General features: G+C 47.8%; 1 protein-coding gene across 6 annotated transcripts in view; it reads left to right on the forward strand.

The window, feature by feature from the left end:
• Positions 1 to 21,872, forward strand: part of LOC102451443 (leucine-rich repeat and fibronectin type III domain-containing protein 1-like protein) — a 137,667-nt gene that overhangs the window by 110,996 nt on the left and 4,799 nt on the right. For all 6 annotated transcript variants that reach the window (XM_075915272.1, XM_075915270.1, XM_075915274.1 and 3 more), the window contains one exon: positions 10,135 to 11,529. In XM_075915272.1, the coding sequence (XP_075771387.1) occupies positions 10,154 to 11,529 (1,376 nt within the window). In that variant the 5' untranslated portion in view covers positions 10,135 to 10,153. The remainder of the gene's footprint in view (positions 1 to 10,134; positions 11,530 to 21,872) is intronic.

Genomic DNA, 21,872 nt, shown 5'->3' on the forward strand with positions numbered 1-21,872 from the left:
CAGAGCTGTTTGGGTCTTGGCTGCATCCTACAGCAATGCTCCCGACGGTATAGGGCTTTGAGAGCGCTAGGAGCAACCAAAGCCATCTACAGCAGAACTACTCAACACACGGCCCATGGCCTGTTTGCTTGCAGCCCACGATGCGGTTTGGGTTTACACAGGGCTCAGCACACGGCCCGGGGGGGGGGGGTGAATCCTTTGAACATGGCCTCTACTGGGAACATACACCACAACGGTGAATCACTATAATGGTCTTCTGTTGTGATGCACTTTAGTAATTCAGTTCCTGGACTGTCATTGCTCATTAGAAGTGCTGTCCTATGGGTAGAAATCGGGTAACTATTGCGTTTTATTAATATCGGCAGAACTGACTTTAATGGGGCCTGCATGTTGTGTAGACTTGCCTTAATCTTTGTATTCGTGCCCGTCAGTGTGCAAGAAGCTATTTGCATAGATTTGCATAGATATTTGCACGTACATGCGACCACACTTAAATGGCATGTGCTGTATCGTGGCCCCCAGAGCTTCCAAAGTTGAGTAGCCCTGATCAACAGGGATAGGGTAATCTACTCTTTGTAATGAGCTCTGTAGGCCATAGATGCCCTCTGGCCCCTTCCTCTCTCACTGAGAGTATCAATAGCTGTAGGCCAACTCTGCCTTTCACATTCTAGGAAACTCAGCAAACGCAGCAGCATCTGGACTTGCTTTCCCCCACCCAGGGCAAGGAGTCTTCGCTAAATCAGTGCGGAGCAGAGCGGAAGAATGACGTCTCCTGTCTTGCTCACCACACTCCTGTTCATGCAGCCCAGAACCATGTTTGGTTTTTTGCAACAGTGTCAAGCTATTGACTCATATTTAGCGTGTGGTCCGCTCTGACCCCTAGATCACTTCCTGCAGGGCTCCTTCCTAGACCGTCGCTGCCCAGTCTGTGTGTGAGACACGGATTGTTCCTCCCTAAGTGGAGCACTTTGCATTTGTCCTTATTAATCTTCATCCTCTTTACCTCAGATCATTTTGAATTATGACCCTGTCCTCCAAAGCACTTGCAACCCCTCCCAGCTTGGGATCAGCCGCAAACTTCATCACTGTACTATCTATGCCAATATTTAAATCTTTGATGAAGATATTGAACAGAACCGGTCCCAAAACAGACCCTGCAAAACCCCACTTGTTATGCCCTTCCAACATGGCTTACAGCGTGTAGTCAACCTTTGGAACTCCTTGCCAGAGGAGGTTGTGAAGGCTAGGACTATAATAGAGTTTAAAGAGAAGCTAGATAATTTCATGGAGGTTAGGACCATAAAAGGCTATTAGCCAGGGGATAAAATGGTGTCCTTGGCCTCTGTCTATCAGAGGCTGGAGAGGGATGGCAGGAGACAAAACGCTTGATCGTTGTCTTCAGTCCACCCTCTCTGGGGCACCTGGTGCTGGCCCCTGTCGGCAGACAGGATACTGGGCTAGATGGACCTTTGGTCTGACCCAGTATGGCCGTTCTTATGTTTTTATGTTCTGTGAACCATTAATAACAACTCTCGGAGAGCGGTTATCCAGCCAATTATGCACCCACTTTATAGTAGCCCCATCTAGGTTGTATTTCCCTAGTTTATTGATGAGACCATATCAAATGCTTTTCTAAATTCTATATATACCACATCTACCACTTCCCCCTTATCCACAAGGGTTGATATCCTATCAAAGAAAGTGATCAGATTAGTTTGACTTGATTTGTTCTTTACAAATCCATGCAGGCTGTTACCTATCCCCTTATTATCTTCCAGATGTTCGCAGATGGATTCCTTAGTTACTTGCTCCATTATCTTCTCCAGCAAAGAAGTTAAATTGACTGGTCTAGAGTTTCTGGGTCATCCTTATTTCCCTTTTTATACCTGGGTACTAGATTTGCCCATGTAAAAGTCTCTGGCTATGTCTAGACTGGCATGATTTTCCACAAATGCTTTTAACGGAAAAGTTTTTACGTTAAAAGCATTTGCAGAAAAGAGCGTCTAGATTGGCACGGACGCTTTCCGCAAAAGCACTTTTTGTGGAAAAGCGCCCATGCCAATCTAGACGCGGTTTTTGCAAGAAAGCCCCGATCGCCATTTTCGCCATTGGGGCTTTTTTGAGCATAACAGTTTTTATCTGTCTACACTGGCCCTCTTGCTCAAAAACATTTCCTGAAAAGGGCTTTTGCCCGAATGGGAGCGTCAAAGCATTTGCGCAAGAAGCACTGATTTCGGACAGTAGAACGTCAGTGCTTTTGTGCAAAATCAAGCAGCCAGTGTAGACAGCTGGCAAGTTTTTGCGCAAAAGCACTTGCTTTTGCGGAAAAACTTGCCAGTCTAGATGCAGCCTCTGAGTAAATGAGAAAGGGTTAATTCTCCATGGGTAGTGAGCCATGAGGGTCTGGGCTGCCTAGGTATGACCTTGCGCATGTGGAAGGTTCATCCGTTTGGCTGTTAATATAATTTGGTAAGTTTTCAGTGCAGAAGGATCAAAGGTCTTTTTTAAACGAATTTGAGACAATAGTAGGTCTGGCTTCTCCTTATTACCGCCTTTCCCCAAATGCCTCTTGTTTTCCAAGAGTAATTGCATTTCTATCGCGGGTAGCACTAAAATGGCTAATTTTAGTGCCATAGTTTCACATTAACAACACTTAATTATATTTTTTAAAAGAATACTCGCGTAAGTGGGATGGTTACACACTGGTTTCTTGTAGCCCAGATGGTGGTTAATCCATTAAAACGCATTAATATTTTCTAATGACAAATCCGGGGAATTGTAACGTTGCATTGCAGCTTGTTTTTAGATAATTGCCCATCAGTTAATCATTTATGCCAAATGGGAGTGAAAAGATGGAGCCATTAGCAGAGCATAAGATGGAGTGATAATAAAAAAAGCAAATATTTGAAAGATGAAACTAGTAATGCACTATGTTAAATATTTTAAAAGCTGATGATGGAACAAGTCATTAGGAAAAAGACATTACTAAGGAGAAAGTTGTTAGAAAAATTAGATACAGGTTGCCTCTGAGCGTAATAAGGTAAATATTAGAAATATGTAATTTACATTATTAGTCACATTTTACTGTAACTTTGTCTTGGTTGCAATTAAAAGAAAAGCTGATTTTATTGCTAGCAAAGTACAACCTGAGAAACCTTGCTCTGAGTCAGCTGTTTGAATTCTGCACCGCAGGACAGAACTCTAAACCTTATTATTTTTGTAATTCAGTCTCAAGGTGAGAAAAAGCCAGCGAGGAAATTTTAATTGCGCACTTGGGATTAACGGCTCATAAAATATCCCATCGAGAGTTGATTCGCTAGAGATTATAATGGTTTAAATACTCAGCCACAATTAAAGATTTACTCTGGCAAGTAAATAATTGCTTATGTGTAAACAAATGGTTCAACCTATTCTTCTAGTTCTCTGTCATTTTGCTCCTACCAGACCTGAAGTAATGATAACGCTGTAGAAAGTTTGGTGATAATCTACACTGAAGACCATTTACAATTTCATTTTTATGTCTGTGCAACATAAACACTCACTGAACAGAGTTAACAACTTTACCATGCTGTTCTGTGTCCAGGTTGGTTGTTAATTATATTATATTAATATATTTATTATAATTACATTATAGAAGATCAAACTCCTTATACGAGCCAGTCTATCTGTGTAAATGTTCTTTAGGCTATGTCTACACTGTGGTGCTGTTTTGAGATACCGGAAGTATCCCAAAATAGCTATTCCATGTCTTTTGAGCGTTATATTTCAAAATATAACGGGCTCGCTATTCTGGCGTCCCTGTAAACCTCATTCCATGAGGGTCAAGAGACATTTTGGAATACTGCTTTATTTCAAAATTTGACACTGGGTAGACAGCTCCAAATATCAAAATACACGATTTCAAAATTACCTTGAAAAAAGCTACATTGTGCATAGTGCAAATTGCATAGTGCAAATTGCGTAGCTTTTTTCGAGGTAAAGGTGCAGTATAGACGCACCCTTATAGAATCCTAGTCATCCTAATATTTGGCCCACTGAAAGTGTTTTGTGCTACAGATTTGTTCTGTGACAGTGGAGTGCCAGTGCGATAAGGCTATTATTACGCCTGACTAATAAAGAAACACACGTATTATATATAAAAACAAATGGAAGAAAAGAAAAGTTATTTATTAGTTCCCATAATAGAACTACTAGAGGACACCAAATGAAATTAACAGGTAGCAGGTTTAAAACTAATAAAAGAAAGTTCTTCATCACACAGCTTGTAGTCAACCTGTGGAACTCCTTGCCAGAGGAGGCTGTGAAGGCTAGAACTATAACAGAGTTTAAAGAGAAGCTAGATAATTTCATGGAGGTTAGGTCCATAAAAGGCTATTAGCCAGGGGATAGAATTGGTGTCCCTGGCCTCTCTTTGTCAGAGGCTGGAGAAGGATGGCAGGAGACAAATCACTTGATCATTGTCTTCAGTCCACCCTTTCTGGGGCACCTGGTGCTGGCCACTGTCGGCAGACAGAATACTGGGCTAGATGGATCTTTGGTCTGACCCAGTACAGCCGTTCTTATGTTCTAAGAAAGGCGAAGCTGATAGTAATGAATCTGAATCAGAAGCTAGGAACTGTAGAAACTTGATAAAGGAAGGAAAAGAACGTAGAGCAACACCTATAGCCAACTGACGACATAACCAAAAAAAGGGGGGGGGGATTTTTAAGTATACTGGGTAGAAACAGAATCTTAGCAATGGTTCTGGTCCTTTACTACACGGAAATGGTAGAATTATCAACAGTAAGGCAGAAAACAGAAGTGATTCATAAATATCAGTTTTATATTTGGAGGGGAAAACACACGACTCATTGCATGATTTAAGAGATTTGAGTCAGCGGATTGTGCCCTTGCCTCTGACTCAGGAGAGAACCGGTGATTCTATAGTGTTTGGGGGTGCGGTGATATCAAAGATGCCGCCTTTCATCAAATTCTGACCTCAAAGGGACCTCATTTGGGACCTACCAAATTGACAGTCCGCTTAGGTCAATTTCACAGTCATGGGATGTTAAAAATCATCAATTTCATGGCGTTGGAAACTGTAATTTCATAGTGCTTCCTGACCCAAAAAGAAGTTGGAGGGGGGTGGCATGATTATTGGGGGGGGGGGAGGTTGCGGTATTGCTGCCCTTATTTCTGCACTGCGGCTCGTGACAGCTCGGCCTTCAAAGCTGAGCAGCTGGAGAGCAGCGGCTGCTGGCTGGGTGCCCAGCTCTGAAGGCAAAGCCACTGCCAGCAGCGGGGCAGAAGTAAGGCTGGCAAGGGGTGGTGTTGCCACTTTTGCTTCTGCGCTGCTGCTGGGGGTGTGCTGCCTGCAGAGCGGCGTGCCTGGCCAATGGCCACCGCCCTCTGGCTGCAGAAGTAAGCCATGACTGCCCTAAAATAACCCTGTGACTCCCCTGCATCTCCCTTTTGGGACAGGATCCCCAATTTGAGAAATGCTGGTCTTCCCTGGGTTGAACCTCTCTAGTCCGGCGCCCTGGGGACCTGACTGGTGCCGAACCAGAGAATTTGCTGAACCACAGAGGTCAGTATTGTCTAGCAGAGTTACCAACACTTCCGCTGCTTGCTGGGCTCTGGGAAGACACTGCGGGGTAACTTAGAGCTAAATAACAGCACAAAACACCGAGCACCAGAACTCGTGGCTGTAAACAAAGTTTATGGGACTGCGGGAAACTTGGCCAAACTCATGAAAAGTGGACTCCCAGCTCACTCAACTCGTGCCAGAATGGATGTTGCCGGACCAGAGAGTGCCAGATTAAAGAGGTTCAACCTGTAGTCGAGGACCAAAGCACACAAGACCCGATTTCACTGTGGAAGACCGGCTTTCACAGGCTGTGATGTGTTTTTCATGGCTGTAAATTTGGTAGGACCCTAGACGTAACCCATTAAGAGCCTGTGTCTTTTTTAACCACCTGGGACTCTTAATGCAGGGAATTAGTCCAATTTCAGGTCCTGTGCTGCCATTTGCCTTCCGTTAAGTTCCACTGGGTTTCAGAGCTTAACGTGGTGTGTAGCATTCCGGTGTATAGTTTCACAGCTGCGCCACTTTGTCTTGAAAGTGGCCAGATGTCCGTCTTCTGTGGGAGAAGCAAGCCATTTTTCTGCCGGTCGTAACGCACTCGGCTTTCATTGGGTTTGACAGAAATAGAGTTGCTAGAAATGCTAACGAGTGTTGCTATTTCTGTCACACTGGGAGTGTGCAACAATCTCTCTTTGTAATTGTGGTGCTAGACCCAGAAGGATGGAGTTAATGGCGATAGATTGTGAAGAGCTACTGTGATTAGGCACAAGTTCACTCCACAGCAGCTGACTGGGTTGAAACAGATGAAGGGATTAGCATGGAACCACCAGGAGGGGAAAACTTAATGAGAGAACTGGAGGGGGCGGGGAGGGAGGTGAAACTGACAAAGGAATTTGGAGGCTGACTGTCAGGGAAAACGTCTTTTATTTTTTGTCGGGGTGTAGCAAATTCTCCCAAAGCAAGGAGTAGAAACACTGTTGTGCGTGAAACTTAAAACAAAACAGGGCAAAACACCGGAGAATAGAGAGCTGGGAGCTGCACTTTAGTTTGCAATACAGCTTTGGCGAATTTGAAGACGTCGGGCATCCCCAAACTTTCCTACCAAATAACGTAATGACTCTGTGTTCCTCTTTAGGGATTTTTGTGTCTGTGATCCTGGCCTAATTGGAACCTAATGGATACTCAGACGGATGTACAGGATGTCAAATGCCATGTATCTCGAGGGATATGTGTAAAGGGATTTAATTCTGCTCCTGGCGGTGATAATTTTTCCAAAATCACAGTCATTTGCAGAGTAGGAGAGGGAAGTACCGCAACAATGGAAACAGAAAAATTGATTTTTAAACCAGCGACAGTGGATTTAGATATAGTAATATTACATTGCGCCTTTTTTCTGGAAAGAGGTTTTCTGGAATTCTGTACTTTTCCGACATTCATGTTGAACCTCTCTAGTCCAGAACTCTCTGGCTGTCCGGAATGATTTGAGTGAGCCGGATGTTCCGCTTTTCATGGCGGTGGCCAAGTTTCCCGCAGTCCTGTAAAGTTTTTTACAGCCACCAGTCCTGTGCTGTTGTTTGGCTCTAATTTACCCCTCCATGTCTTCTCAGAGCTGGTTGGATCCAGCTCGTGAGCCGGTATTGGCTCGCCCCTGTTCTAGGCAGAAAGGCATCCTGTAAGGATTGGAAGTGAAGCACTCCTGGGGAAAATCAGCACCTGAACTCTAGCAAGTCAAGGGCAAACGTATAATTAAGCAGGCCAAAAAAGGAATTTGAAGAGCGACTTGCAAGAGACAAACTATCGCAAGAGGATTTGTAAGTGCATCGGAAGCAGGCAGCCTGCCAGACAACCCATGTGCCCACTGGATGATCAAGCCTCGGTGGTTTTCAAACGAGGGGTCGCGACCCAGCCTAGGGCGGTGGAATGTCACTCGGGGATGCTAAGGCCGGTGCCTGTCTTGGCACCCCAGACTGCGCTGCACCCCAGAAGCAGCCATAAACAGGCCCGGCTCCTAGGTGGGGGGGAGAGTGCACAGGGCTCCGTGCACTGCCCCCCTCCTGATCACTAGCTCCGCACGCCCATTGGTTGGGAGCCGGCTGCTTCTGGGCCCAGTCCCAGAATGCAGTTCCCAAATGATTTAAGGTCTAGAGAACGTGAGCTGGGAGGGAAGAGTGAAGGAATCGGGTTTGGTTAGTTCGGAAAAGAGAAGACCGAGAGGGGGCATAATAGCAGTGTTCAAGTATCTAATGGGATGCTACAAGGAGGAGGGAGAAAAATTGTTCCCCTTGGAGGATGGGACAAGAAGCAATGGGCTTAAACTGCAGCAGGGGAGGTTTAGGTTTTAGGGAAAACTTCCTGCCTGTCCGGGTGGTGAAACACTGGAATAAATTGCCTGGGGGGGTTGTGGAATCTCCATCCCTGGAGATATTGCAGAGCAGGTTGGGCACACACCTTCCAGGGATGGTCTAGACGGTGCTTGGTCCTGCCGTGAGGGCAGGGGCCGGGACTCCGGGACTCTCGCAGTCCCTGCCGGTTCTCGTGTTCCATGGTTCTACACCACAGGGCTGTACAATCGTGAGTAGTGTATGGCGAAAGTGACGTCTTATTCCCCCCTTCACCTAGCACAAGACCCCGGGATCACCTCCTGAATTTACAAAGCAAGGCAGGTTTCAAACAAACACAAGGAAGCATTTCTCCACACAACACGCTTGCCGGTGCCGGGGGTGATGTGAAGACCCACAGTATAATGGGCTCCAAAAGGAATTAGAGAATTTCATGATGGATAGGTTAATAGCCATTGATGGACCTAACTGGATTGGGGCCTCCTGAAATGTCTGACTGGCTACAGGGCACGGATCACTCGTTAATTGCCGTTGCTGTTGTTCATTGTCTCTGAAGCTCCTAGTATTGGCCACTGTCGGCAGACAGGATATTGGGTGGATGGACCATTGGGTCTGACCCAGTCTGGCTGTTCTGATGTTATTAACCTTCCGAGAAAGCACTGTTCGTTTCTTAGGCATTTAGGGCAGAAATAGAGTCTTGTGTTGCTCCTGCCTGCTAGCATCAATTTTTACTTATGACGGTGGGGGGCGGGTGTTGTTATACAGTCCAGTATTGGGGGACTCTGTGTGAGTGTGAGTGTGAGTGTGAGTGTGAGAGAAGATCTTTACATCTGGCTGCATCAGGTGCCTGTAAACAAACAGATCCTCATAAAGTAAACCCAGCACTTTATTCTATTTCTTTCCCCTAGTCTTCACCTCCCTTGCGACTGCTTCCTTGCAATTTGTAAGGCAAGACAAGTCACTTCCAAAGCCGTCGTTAATCTTGTCATGACGAGCTAGCTCCTGGAAGGAGAAGGAATGGACTATCAAGATCAATGCTTCGGTCCCCACCAATCACAGACTTCTTCTGTGGTCTTAATCACCTCGGTTGACCTCCGGGTATGTCTACACTGCAGGACCAAAAGTCGAATTAAGAGACGTGACTTCAGCGATGTCAGTTGCGTAGCTGAGGTCAAAGTAGCTTCGCTCAGCTTTTCGCGCTGTCTACACGGCAGGAAGTCGAAGGAAGAACTGTCTTCCTTCGACTTCCCTTACTCCTCGTGAAATGAGGGGTGCAGAAGTCAGAGGAAGAAGTCGGCCATCTTGACAATATTTCGAAATAATGGCTTGCTGTGTAGACGCACACATTATTTCGAAATAACTCACGTTATTTCAAAATAATGCTGCAGAGTAGACATAGCCTTAGAGAGCAATACACTTTTGCTTTACAATCCGGCCTGCGAGCTCTTATGACAAGAGGAGCAGATCAAGTGAACTCAGAATTTTAATAGCCGCCCTCGACAGATTCTCAGCCTAACATGATCAATTAAGTCATTTCAGTAATGCCTAGGGTTGAATATCAGATTTGTTCAGGAGCCGTAATTCGAACAAACCAGCAGGGGAGGCTCATTGTTGACGGACAAAATCATTTTGTGTAGATTACACTTACAGGAAAGTTCAAGAAATGAAATACATGTCATGGATTTTTTTTATTAAAGTGCTTGCAAAAGGGAAGTAAAAGAACAGCTTTTAAATTTGTAGGATTTCAGCTTCAAATATGATTCATTTTATTGACTCATTACCATACCTAGTTAATTTGAATCAGAAGCTCGTAACGCTTTTTCCATTCTTCTTTCCGTAACTAATTTGAATTATTTTGTGATTGGTAACCGTCAGCCTTTTCTTTGCACTAAAAGGACAGCGCAATCGGCGACGCGATGTGAAGTTTGTTAGCCAATATTTTTTATGAACTCCAATCATAATAGCCATGGCGTTTTTTTCCTGATGAAAACAAAAAATAATTATTTAAGCCTTTCGCCCAGCATATTCCGGTGTAAAAAGTAGTGCGTTCCGCTAATTTAAGGGGCAGGATTGTGTATGCAAAATGTGGTATCTGGAGGTAATTGGGAAGAATGACTTGATTTTGCACAAACAAACTCTTCCAAATATGTAATCGATGTTTAGATGTAAACAATCCTTCAAAATGTGTGTCCTCAACATGGCTTCATCTGGATTTCTTGTTTTCTCCTTTAGGTTTGCTTTCTGACTTACCATGGAGAGGTTGGTTGTCTCTCTACTGGTTATTAGCACTGCCGTGAAAGCCATGATGTGTCCCAAACGGTGTATGTGTCAAAACCTCTCTCCATCCTTCACCATCCTCTGTACCAAGACGGGGCTTCTCTTCGTGCCCCCCAGTATTGACAGGAGAACAGCAGAGCTCAGATTAATGGATAATTTCATCACCACCCTTCGAAGAAAAGATTTTGCAAACATGACGAACCTTATTCACTTGACGCTCTCGAGAAATACAATAAGTCAAATCATGCCATATGCATTTTTTGATCTTAAAGGCCTTCATGCGTTACATTTGGACAGTAACCGGCTGACTTGTATTGATGAGGATCATTTCAAAGGGTTAATTAATCTCCGCCACTTAATACTCAGTAACAATCAAATAAACTATATTTCTCCTGGATCTTTGGATGACTTTCTCGAAACACTCGAGGACCTGGATCTATCCTATAATAATCTTGTTAATATTCCTTGGGATACAATTGGGAGGCTTTCTAGCGTCAATACGATCAGTTTGGATCACAACCTCATTGAGTTTGTTCCAGAAGGAATCTTCTCTAACCTTCACAAACTTGCTCGGTTGGACATGACCTCCAACAAATTGAAAAAAATCCCCCCCGACCCTTTGTTCTCCAGAATCCCCGTGTATGCTAAATCGAAAGGGTCTCCATTGTCTTCTCTGGTGCTGAGCTTTGGAGGGAACCCGCTGCACTGCAACTGTGAATTAGTGTGGCTGAGACGCCTGACCAGAGAAGATGATCTAGAAACGTGTGCCTCGCCACCAGACTTGATGGGCAAGTACTTCTGGTCCATTAAAGAGGACGAGTTTGTCTGCGAGCCTCCCATGATAACGCATCGGACGCCAAAGCTGGTGGTTATGGAGGGCCAGAACATCTCTTTAAAATGCAAAGCGGTGGGTGACCCAGATCCCTACGTTCGCTGGATCTCACCCGAGGGGAAGCTGGTCTCCAATACGTCCAGGACAATTTCCTACGAGAATGGAACTTTGGATATTCTGGCTACTTCTTTGACAGATAAAGGCACGTTTACCTGCATAGCATCGAATGCAGCAGGAGAATCGACAGCGCTCGTCGAACTTGTTGTTAACCCTTACCCCCAGCTTGCGAACAGTACCAACTGCGAGAAAGACGCCGAGTCGGGCCCGTCCGACAGTCTTATATCTGCTAAGTCGAGTTTCCCTAACGAAACGAAGGCTCACCAGGGAAAGAAGGTCGTGGTTGCTGAGCTCTCCTCATCTTCTGCTCTCATCCAGTGGCCTTCCCAGCATCACATCCCAGGGATACGAATGTACCAGATTCAATATAACAGCTCTTCGGATGACATACTCGTTTACAGGTAACTCTGCTTGCAGAGTAGTTCACCCGTCGCTGTCAACTAACCAATGAGAATAACTGGAAATGGTTGTATAGTCAACATGCCTTGATATAATATACAGGTTGAACCTCTCTCGGCCAGAACTCTCTAGTCCAGCAACACCCGTAATCCGGCATGATTTGAATTAGCCAGATGCCTGCTTACGAGCGTGGCCAAATTCCCTGCAGTCCCATAAAGTTTGTTTATAGCCACCAGTCCTGGCTCTGTGCTGTTCTTTAGCTCTAATTTACCCCTCAATAACAGCCCAGCAAGCAGTAGCAGTGTCTGTCATGCTGCTAGACAATTTTGATCTCCCGTGGTCCAGAAAATTCTCTGGTTCGGCACCTGTCAGGTCCTAAAGGCACCAAACTAGAGAGGTTCAACCTGTATCAGGTATGTTGCAGGTATTAACTGTGTCATCAAGGGAGCAATGGGGGGGTGCTTTTCATAGCCTGGTTTTCATTTATTAGGGAATAAGATTATACTGTAATAAAAATGACGAATAACCTTCTACAGGATTTGAGCTTTACAGTCCAAAAGTCATTCTTAGAGTAAGGAATTTAGAACCCACCTCTTCCGAACTCCGACTCATGTCGAGAGCTTTAGGAGAGCGACTTGCATCAAAATGACTCCGGAGACTGAGAAACGCTTCCGCTCACCCAGTTAGGGCCGTGAGTTTGACTCTCAGGAGCTGTGACTGTTGGCCCAGAGAGCACCTCTGTATTTTTAAGCAAAAGATCCGGGAAGTACTACTGACGTCAGCATGCCAACTAAACCTGTCTATGGTGCATCCAGGGAAAGTGAAAATATAAAGAATTCTAATTGTGGGAAATTGCTTTATGTAAGGGCATGATATAGAATTGTACTCAAGAAGGGATGTGTATATATATATATTTCTAATTCTTTGTCTCATATGCCCTTAAACCGTTTCCATTGTTGCTTATTTAATTTATACTACTATGTTAGGGATGCACTGGGCTAATTCAACAGTGTAAATCACATGTCTCACTGAAATGGAAACATAGTGTATTTTGCATTGATTTTGGCATTTAGAGATTCAGAAACACCCATCGGGGTGAGTGGAGGGGGTCATTTGGTAAAACTTGTTTGGGTTAACTTCACATCCATAGATTTCGATGGGTATCATGCAGATTAAACATATGGTCAGTCTTTCTGATTATGGTTGTTTTGGCAAATAAACAATGGGAAGCCTACAATTGAATCAGGCACTAGCATTTGTGTGTATCAATTAGGGTTCCATACCGTAGGATCCAGAAACAGGGCTGTCCTTATGAGGGATGTTAGCATATGGTCATTTAAACGATTAACCAATAAGTCAGTAGCAGGTTTAAAACATACAAAAGGACATTTTTCTTCACACAGTGCACTGTCAACTTGTGGAACTCCTTGCCAGAGGATGTTGTGAAGGCCAGGACTTTAACAGCATTCAAAAAAGAACTAGATACCTTCATGGAGGTTAGGCCCATCAATACTTATTAGCCAGGATGCATAGGGATGGTGTCCCTAGACTGTTTGTCAGAGGCTGGGAATGGGTGACAGAGAAGGAATCACTGTTCTGTTTGTTCCTTCTGACATTGGCCACTTTCGGCAGACAGGATCCAAGGCTAGATGGACCTTTGGTCTGACCCAGCATGGACGCACTTCATCAAACATTTCCTAGCCCTGTGAAGAAAATAAACATTCTGCTATTGTCATGTCCTGATGTAGAACACAATTTTTTTTCCCCTGCATCATTTTTCGCGGCGCACGGGGAGAAAGGTGTAAACTCCAGCTTAGGTTCGACCTCACAAACGTCTTTACTCACCTCTGAGTAGATCAGCCCGAGAGGAATGCGTCTGGCAGCATTTCCTCAAAGGGCTGGTTCTTACAGGGACCGCAGCATGTGACTATCCGCCAGCTGGTATTGTTTATTCTCAGGGGAAACCTACCGCTGTGTTCTAGTCAAGTCAGGGGTTTGAAAAACGGAGAATGGCGTACTCCATGCTGAGGCATTTTAGTGTTTCGTTGCATGAGAAAAATAGCGGCGTAAAATCTGACCCTCAGACCATGAAGTCAATTACATATAATCAGTATAAAAACGTGGTTTCTTTCAGTAAGGCACTGGGCAGATTCTGGCCTAAGAAAAGCATAGTAATCTTAGACAAGGGAGCTGCTGGGATGAATTGTTTGGGCTATTGTTTGTATCGTATGTAACAATAATTAGGGAAAAGCCTGTTAGAATTGATGGAGTGCAGGTTAAAATTGCTGCTTGGATAAGCCTAAGTCACTTGTAATTAAGTATTCACTTCTTGTTTTCGTTAGGGATCTATTTTATGGTCAACGAGGAGCCCAGTGGCACCTTAAGGTGTGTCTACACGGCACCTGAAACTCGAAATAAGATACGCAAATTGTGTATCTTACTTCGAGTCTATTTCAAAAGAGCTTCTTTCATCATTTGGTGCTGCCTACACAGCGCCAGATTTCAAAAGAAAGCGCTATTTCAAAAGAAACCTCGTAGAATGAGGTTTACAGGGATGACGAAATAGTGCGTCCGCTATATTTCGAAATAGCGGACATGTTCAAAAGATGTGGGGTGGTTGTTTTGGGATACCTCTGGTTCCCGAAATAACTTTGCTGTATAGACTAACAAAAATATTTAGTGTCATGAGCTTCTGTGGGGAAAACCCCACTTCCACAGATGATGAGCTGGAACGCAAACAGAAACCAAGTATTTTATAACAGGGAGGGGAAAAGTACCTGTCAGTTGTAGGACCCATGCTAACGAGGTTGATGAAGTGGGCTGGAAGTGTCCCATTCCTAGCTTTTGATGTAATAATGCAGATGTTAAAGGCAGAGGAGGCTGGCTTTATAATGCGACATCCAGTTAATGCCTTTGTCCAAGCCCAGGGAAACAGTGTCAAATTTCAGATGAAGGTCAATTTCACTCACACTCTCTGTAATTGGCTGGTGAAATTCCTGGGTGAATTAAATGAAATTAATGGGTAGCAGGTTTAAAACTAATAAAAGAAAGTTCTTCTTCACACAGCGCGGAGTCAACCTGTGGAACTCCTTGCCAGAGGAGGCTGTGAAGGCTAGGACTATAATAGAGTTTAAAGAGAAGCTAGATAATTTCATGGAGGTTAGGTCCATAAAAGGCTATTAGCCAGGGGATAGAAATGGTGTCCCTGGCCTCTGTTTGTCAGAGGCTGGAGAGGGATGGCAAGAGACAAATCGCTTGATTATTGTCTTCAGTCCACCCTTTCTGGGGCACCTGGTGCTGGCCACTGTCGGCAGACAGGATACTGGGCTAGATGGACCTTTGGTCTGACCCAGTACGGCCGTTCTTATGTTCTTATGTCTGCTCTTAACTTCAGCTAAAGGGGGTGAGAGGATGGTTCTAAGCAGGTCTTGTATATATGAAACCAAATTCTTTGCCAAACGTTTCCTTTGGGATCCAAGAGTCATTTTACACCCTTCTTCATCTCCCATCCAGTTAGGAACGATGACATATTTGCATATTCAAATTATGCCTGGGGAACATTCTAAATCTTTGCACATCTATACGTGATTCACACAATCTCTTTCATGAGACAGTCTGTAAACTTTGAAATCGGATGACGCTCCTAGATGGTCTTGTTCCTAGACAAGAGCTCTGGGGGAAGAAATTTAAAAAACAAAAATGTGTTGGCATGTTCTTTTTGCATTTCACAGCCCAGCTCTCTGTTAACGGAGAGGCGCAGTCTGGTAACAAAGCTATAACTGAAATTATGTTTCAAATCGCAGTGCAGTGATTCCACGTACTAAAATATATTAATCTATCACACACTTCTTTCACAATGAAATGCATTTGCGGCTCATCTCCTGCAGCGAGTAACCAGCAACTAGCAATTCTTCATGGGAGCATTCAACTGAATTGACGGGTTGAATTCGGGAGGTGTGGTTGTCTGGCCAATGGCCATTGTGATTGTGCGGTTCCATCATTATTGCGGTGCAGCTATGTGGATTAGTGGGCAGAGCTGGATAATGAGAACTAGCAATCTCCAAAAGCCAAGCTAATCCTCGTTGCGTTTGTGGGGTCCGTCACTTAAGCACAGCATAGGCCCGATCGATGGAACTGAGATAATACGAACGGCCTGTGCCACAGGAGGGCGTAGGATAAATTAGGGAGTGCGTGAGGATGTAAAGAGGAGGGGACAAGCAGCAATGGGCTTGAATTGCAGCAAGGAAGGTGTAGGTGGGACATGAGGAAAAACACCAGAATAAATTGTCTAGGGAGGTTGTGGAATCTCCATCCCCGGAGATATTTAAGAGCAGGTTGGATGGACATCCATCAGGGATGATCTAGACCAGGGGTTCCCAACCATTCTCGGTCCCCGCGCCCCTCTGGCTTTTAGTAAACCTTCCCGTACCCCCTATTCAATATGAAAGGAACTAAATTCTAGACTCTAGAATCCACAACTTTTTTCACTCACACTACTACTTTTGGAATATTTCAGTTAGGATAATCTAGTTCAGTGGTGCCCAGCGTGGTGCCCACGGGTGCCATGGTGCCCGCCGGGCCATTTCTGTGCACCCGCCGAGTGATCGGGGCCGGCCCCGCCCCTGAGTGCACAGTGCCAGCCCCGGATGCACAGCCCATGTACCCCCGGGCATAAGGTGCATGGGCTGTGCCGACCCTGGGCACGCGGTGTATGGGCATCCCCGCCCCTGGGCGTGTGGGACAGGAGTGGCGCCGGCCCTGCCCCCGGGCGAAAAGGTTGGGGACCATTGATCTAGTTATTTACCAAATATTCCCCGTACCCTCTTGACAAGCTTCTCGTACCCCCTGGGGGTGTGCGGACCTCAGGTTGGGAACCCCTGATCTAGACGGTGCTTGGTCCTGCTATGAGGGCAGGGGACTGGAGTTGACAACCTATCAAGGTCCCTTCCCGTTCTAGGGTTCTATGAGTCTAACGACCTAGACTGGACTCTGTTCAGAGAGCGAGGGTGCTTGGACCTTCTTGCAGAACTCTGACTGAAAACACAAGCCCGCGTCTGCCGGGCCGTTCTGCAACCACCGGCAGGAGCTCCAGGATGTATCAAAAGTGTGGAGAAGAAAAGAACAGCCGGACGGGTCGGAGCAAAGGCCCATCCAACCCAGTGTCCTGTTGGCCGACAGCAGCCAACGCCGGCTGCCCCAGAGGGCGGGAACAGAACCGGGAACCATCCCGCGATCCTGCCCCCATGGCCCATCCCCAGCCCCTGCCAGACAGAGGCTCCGGGCGCGTTGTTCCTACTTTGGGAAGGTGAGCAGTGTCGAACAGCCAGGGTAGGCCGAGACTGGCCATCGCCATGGCAACTGCCTTTTATCCTGAAATCATTCCAAGGAGTTTTTCCCCTTCTCCGTCTGTTCCTTCCTCCCTGCTCCTTCCCCTCCGTGGCGTGCCTTCCCGCCCTGGGTGCGTGTTGACACGTGTAAAGATATGAATTCGCACCCGTGCCCTGGAGGAGAAAAGGAGAGCAGCGTGAGGAATTTCTGTGGGAACAGAATCACGGAAAACTGGGAGGGGTCTGTAGATTGTTACAGCTCGCGCTCCCCCCGGCTTCTCCGAACAAGGGGGCCTATCCCCCTTTATTCGGCACTGGGGAAGCTGCATCTGGAGTATGGTGTCCGATTCTGGGCCCCCCGTTACAGCAGGACGTGGGCGCATTGGGGAGAGTCCGGCGGGGGGCAACCAAAACGATTCGGGGGCTGGAGCACGTGACCGCCGAGGAGAAGCCGAGGGATTGGGGCTTGTTCAGTCTGCAGACGAGGAGAGCGAGGGGGGATTTGAGAGCAGCCTGCAACTCCCTGAACGGGGAGTCCAAAGAGGCTGGCGAGAGGCTGTTCTCAGTGGGGCAGACGGCAGAACGAGAAGCAACGGTCTCAAATTGCAGTGGGGGGGTCTAGGTTGGAGATTAGGACAAACTCTTTCCCTAGGCGGGCGGGGAAGCGCTGGGCTGGGTTCCCTAGGGAGGGGGTGGAATCTCCATCCCTGGGGTGTTTAAGTCCCGACTTGACTAAGCCCTGGCTGGGCTGATTGAGTCGGGGTTGGTCCTGCCTTGGGCAGGGGGCTGGACCCGATGCCTCTTGAGATCTGTGCCTCGGGATTCTAGGATTCTCTGATTCTAACACCCTGTTCTTCATCCAAGCGCTAATCACAGCCCAGCCCTACAAGTACCGGCCGCTGGAACGTAGCAGAAGGGTCTGTGATGTGGTACTCCGTATTCTTTATGGAAATATGCTCATGAATATGCATAACTGGAAGATGCTTTGCACCAAAACATCCTGTAACATGGCATTTACAAAGTGATCATCTGCTGAAGGCGTCTCTTCTGCTGGCGTGACTGGCCCCTTCCCGGGTTTGAAGTTGGAAATATGGAGTAGACGTGTGTTTTGTAATCGAAATATGCTAATTGAGAGCCACTAGGCGCCTGCTCAGCCCCTCTCTCCCCCAACTCCCTGCCCCCCAGGTCACCACCCAGACCCTCAACACACACACACCCCCGTTGCTCTCCCAGTCACAACTATCTCCCGGACCCTGTCCCCCCTCCTACGCCCCTCACCCCGGCCACAATCCTCTCCTGAGCCCATGCCTCCTTCTGGACCCTGCACCCCAACCCTCTGCCCCATGTCACAATCTCCCTTCAGCACCCAACCTCCATCCCAGACCCCCTGCACCCCAAACCCCACCTCAGTCTCCCTTCTGCACCCAACCTCCATCCCAGACCCAGCCCTGCACCCCAAGCCCCTACCTCAGTCTCCCTTCTGCACCCAACCTCCATCCCAGACCCCACCCTGCACCCCAAACCCCTACCTCAGTCTCCCTTCTGCACCCAGCCTCCATCCCAGACCCCACCCTGCACCCCAAACCCCTACCTCAGTCTCCCTTCTGCACCCAGCCTCCATCCCAGACCCCACCCTGCACCCCAAGCCCCTACCTCAATCTCCCTTCTGCACCCAACCTCCATCCCAGACCCCACCCTGCACCCCAAGCCCCTACCTCAATCTCCCTTCTGCACCCAACCTCCATCCCAGACCCCACCCTGCACCCCAAGCCCCTACCTCAATCTCCCTTCTGCACCCAACCTCCATCCCAGACCCCACCCTGCACCCCAAACCCCTACCTCAATCTCCCTTCTGCACCCAACCTCCATCCCAGACCCCACCCTGCACCCCAAGCCCCTACCTCAATCTCCCTTCTGCACCCAGCCTCCATCCCAGACCCAGCCCTGCACCCCAAGCCCCTACCTCAGTCTCCCTTCTGCACCCAGCCTCCATCCCAGACCCCATCCTGCACCCCAAGCCCCTACCTCAATCTCCCTTCAGCACCCAACCTCCATCCCAGACCCCACCCTGCACCCCAAACCCCTACCTCAGACTCCCCCATCTGCACCCAACCTCCATCCCAGACCCCACCCTGCACCCCAAACCCCTACCTCAGACTCCCCCATCTGCACCCAACCTCCATCCCAGACCCCACCCTGCACCCCAAACCCCTACCTCAGACTCCCCCTTCAGCACCCAACCTCCATCCCAGACCCCACCCTGCACCCCAAACCCCTACCTCAGACTCCCCCATCTGCACCCAACCTCCATCCCAGACCCCACCCTGCACCCCAAACCCCTGCCTCAGTCTCCCTTCTGCACCCAACCTCCATCCCAGACCCCACCCTGCACCCCAAACCCCTACCTCAGTCTCCCTTCTGCACCCAACCTCCATCCCAGCCCCCACCCTGCACCCCAAACCCCTACCTCAGTCTCCCTTCTGCACCCAACCTCCATCCCAGACCCCACCCTGCACCCCAAGCCCCTACCTCAGTCTCCCTTCTGAACCCAACCTCCATCCCAGACCCCACCCTGCACCCCAAACCCCTACCTCAGTCTCCCTTCTGCACCCAACCTCCATCCCAGACCCCCTGCACCCCAAACCCCTGCCTCAGTCTCCCTTCTGCACCCAACCTCCATCCCAGACCCCACCCTGCACCCCAAACCCCTACCTCAGTCTCCCTTCTGCACCCAACCTCCATCCCAGCCCCCACCCTGCACCCCAAACCCCTACCTCAGTCTCCCTTCTGCACCCAACCTCCATCCCAGACCCCACCCTGCACCCCAAGCCCCTACCTCAATCTCCCTTCTGTATTTAGCCTCCATCCCAGACCCCGTTCCTGCTCCATAGAAAAGTGCGGCCCTTGATCACTTGCCAAAGCTGTGGAGAAATTGGAGAAGATCCAGAGAAGAGCAACACAAACGATGGAAGGTCTAGAGAACATGAGTTACAAGGGCAGACTGAAAGAATTGGGCTTGTTTAGTTTGGAAAAGAGATCGAGAGGGGACATGAGAGCGGTTTTCAAGTTCCTACAAGGATGTTCCAAGGAGGAGGGAGAAAAATTGTTCTCCGTGGCCTCTGAGGACAGGACAAGAAGCAATGGGCTTAAACTGCAGCCAGGGAGGTTTAGGTTGGACATGAGGAAAAACTTCCTACTTGTCCGGGTGGTGAAACATTGGAATAAGTTGCCTGGGGAGTTTGTGCAATCTCCATCTCTGGAGATATTTCAGAGCAGGTTGGACAGACGCCTGCCAGGGATAATCTAGCTGGTGCTTGGTCCTGCCGTGAGGTGTGAGGATGGGACCTGATGACTCTCGAGGTCCCTTCCAGTTCTAGGAGTTTATGCAGAAGCAAGTCAGGATTATTTCACTTATGCTCCCGCGATGTAGGCTGTCGTGGGTACACACCGGTGTTTACAGATGCTGTGTGTGTTTAGGAGGGGAAAAAATTCCAATGTTCCTAAAGCCCTTCAGCCCTTTTGTGGGTTGTGTACATAGCAAGCATTCAGGGTCCAGGAGGCAAGTCTTCTATCGGACTTCAAATTACATTTGCATAAGTGTGCGTGCAATCAAGTGATGGGCAAAGTCTCCGGGGGTTTCACATTTGGAAATGCCTATTTATTAGAGGAAATGTTCTCGTTCTCCACTTTTTACGCTTAAAAGGCCTATTTGAGCAGCATGACAAAAGTCTCCGGGCTGCAGAGTACAGTACTTAGTGCACATTCCAGCTGCTTTCCTATGGCTTCGTCGAGGGGGGGAAATCAATCAGACTTTTCACTCCCTGAATCGCAGTGGTGCGCCTTTATGAAGAGGAAGATGGATTTTTTTCCCGTATAGATTGGCTGTGCGATCTTGCAAGCGACTGTTGCTTTTGTCTGTGCCGTGTACAGCGCTTGTATTTTCGTAGACAGCGGTGCTTTGTGTAATGCTCCTTCGGTAAGACAAAAGAGGCTAAGACTCTAAGGCTAAAAGCAAAGCCAGTTTTAAAGGTAGCACTCTGGGGGGGCTTTACAAGGAATCAATTGTATTTGAATTTAAAATTCTTGCGCGCTCAGCCTGCTTCTCAGCCATCCTGCGCTTTGGTCTGTTTCTTCCACCGGTGCCTCCCTGCTCTAATATTTCTCACCCACTTTCCAGCTGGTGTAGAGTCACAGTGGGACATAGAAGCGGCGAGGAGGGGGGACGTATGTTTCTTTTTCCTGCAAACTACAAAGTACATTTGGCTCGTGTTAGAAGCCAACGAGTTCAGATGCAACTCAACTTTGGAAGCCCCGGGGGCCACAGTGATATTCCCAGCACATGCCGAGGGCCTCAGCTTAAGTGTGGTTGCACAGACATGCAAATATATATGCAAATATATGCAAATTGCTTCTTTCACATTGAGGGGCATGAATACAAAGCTGAAGGCAAGACCACACAACACACAGGCCCCATCCTGTGTAAGTCAGTTCTGCTGATATTCCTAAAATGCAATAGTGACTCAATTTCCACCCCTGTGTCGGCACTTTTAATGAGCCCTTCTCAAAAGAAAACCGGACACCAGTGTTTTGGGTGTTCAGCTTGAAGCTCCAGCTGGTGCGTTTCTTGGGGTGATTTTACTCAGAAAACGTTTCCAAGCCGGAGTGCTCCAACCTGCGGCGGGCGGGTTGCTGAGCCAGGCTGGACACGAGAGGCTAAAAAGGGCAGGTGCAGGATTCCCAGCAGGGCTGATGTCTCCACGCAGGAGTCCATCGCGCCGGGTGGGACGGAGGCAGGGCTGCCCGGCCACGGCACCGGACCCAAACGTGGCCAGTGGGAGCCAGTCAGCCCCTCTCTGGCTCTGCCCACAAGGCTAAGCAGCCAGCATTTCCCACAATGCATTGGTTCTCCCAGCACCTCCTCCCTGGGGGGTAAAAACGCTGACACCCTGCACCTGTCTGCTCCACCCAGCCCGTCCACTTGCGTCTTTCAAAGCTCACCCCCTTAGGAGATTCCTTCC

The sequence above is a fragment of the Pelodiscus sinensis genome, unplaced genomic scaffold (genome assembly GCF_049634645.1).
Source record: "Pelodiscus sinensis isolate JC-2024 unplaced genomic scaffold, ASM4963464v1 ctg34, whole genome shotgun sequence".
NCBI lineage: Eukaryota > Metazoa > Chordata > Testudines > Trionychidae > Pelodiscus > Pelodiscus sinensis.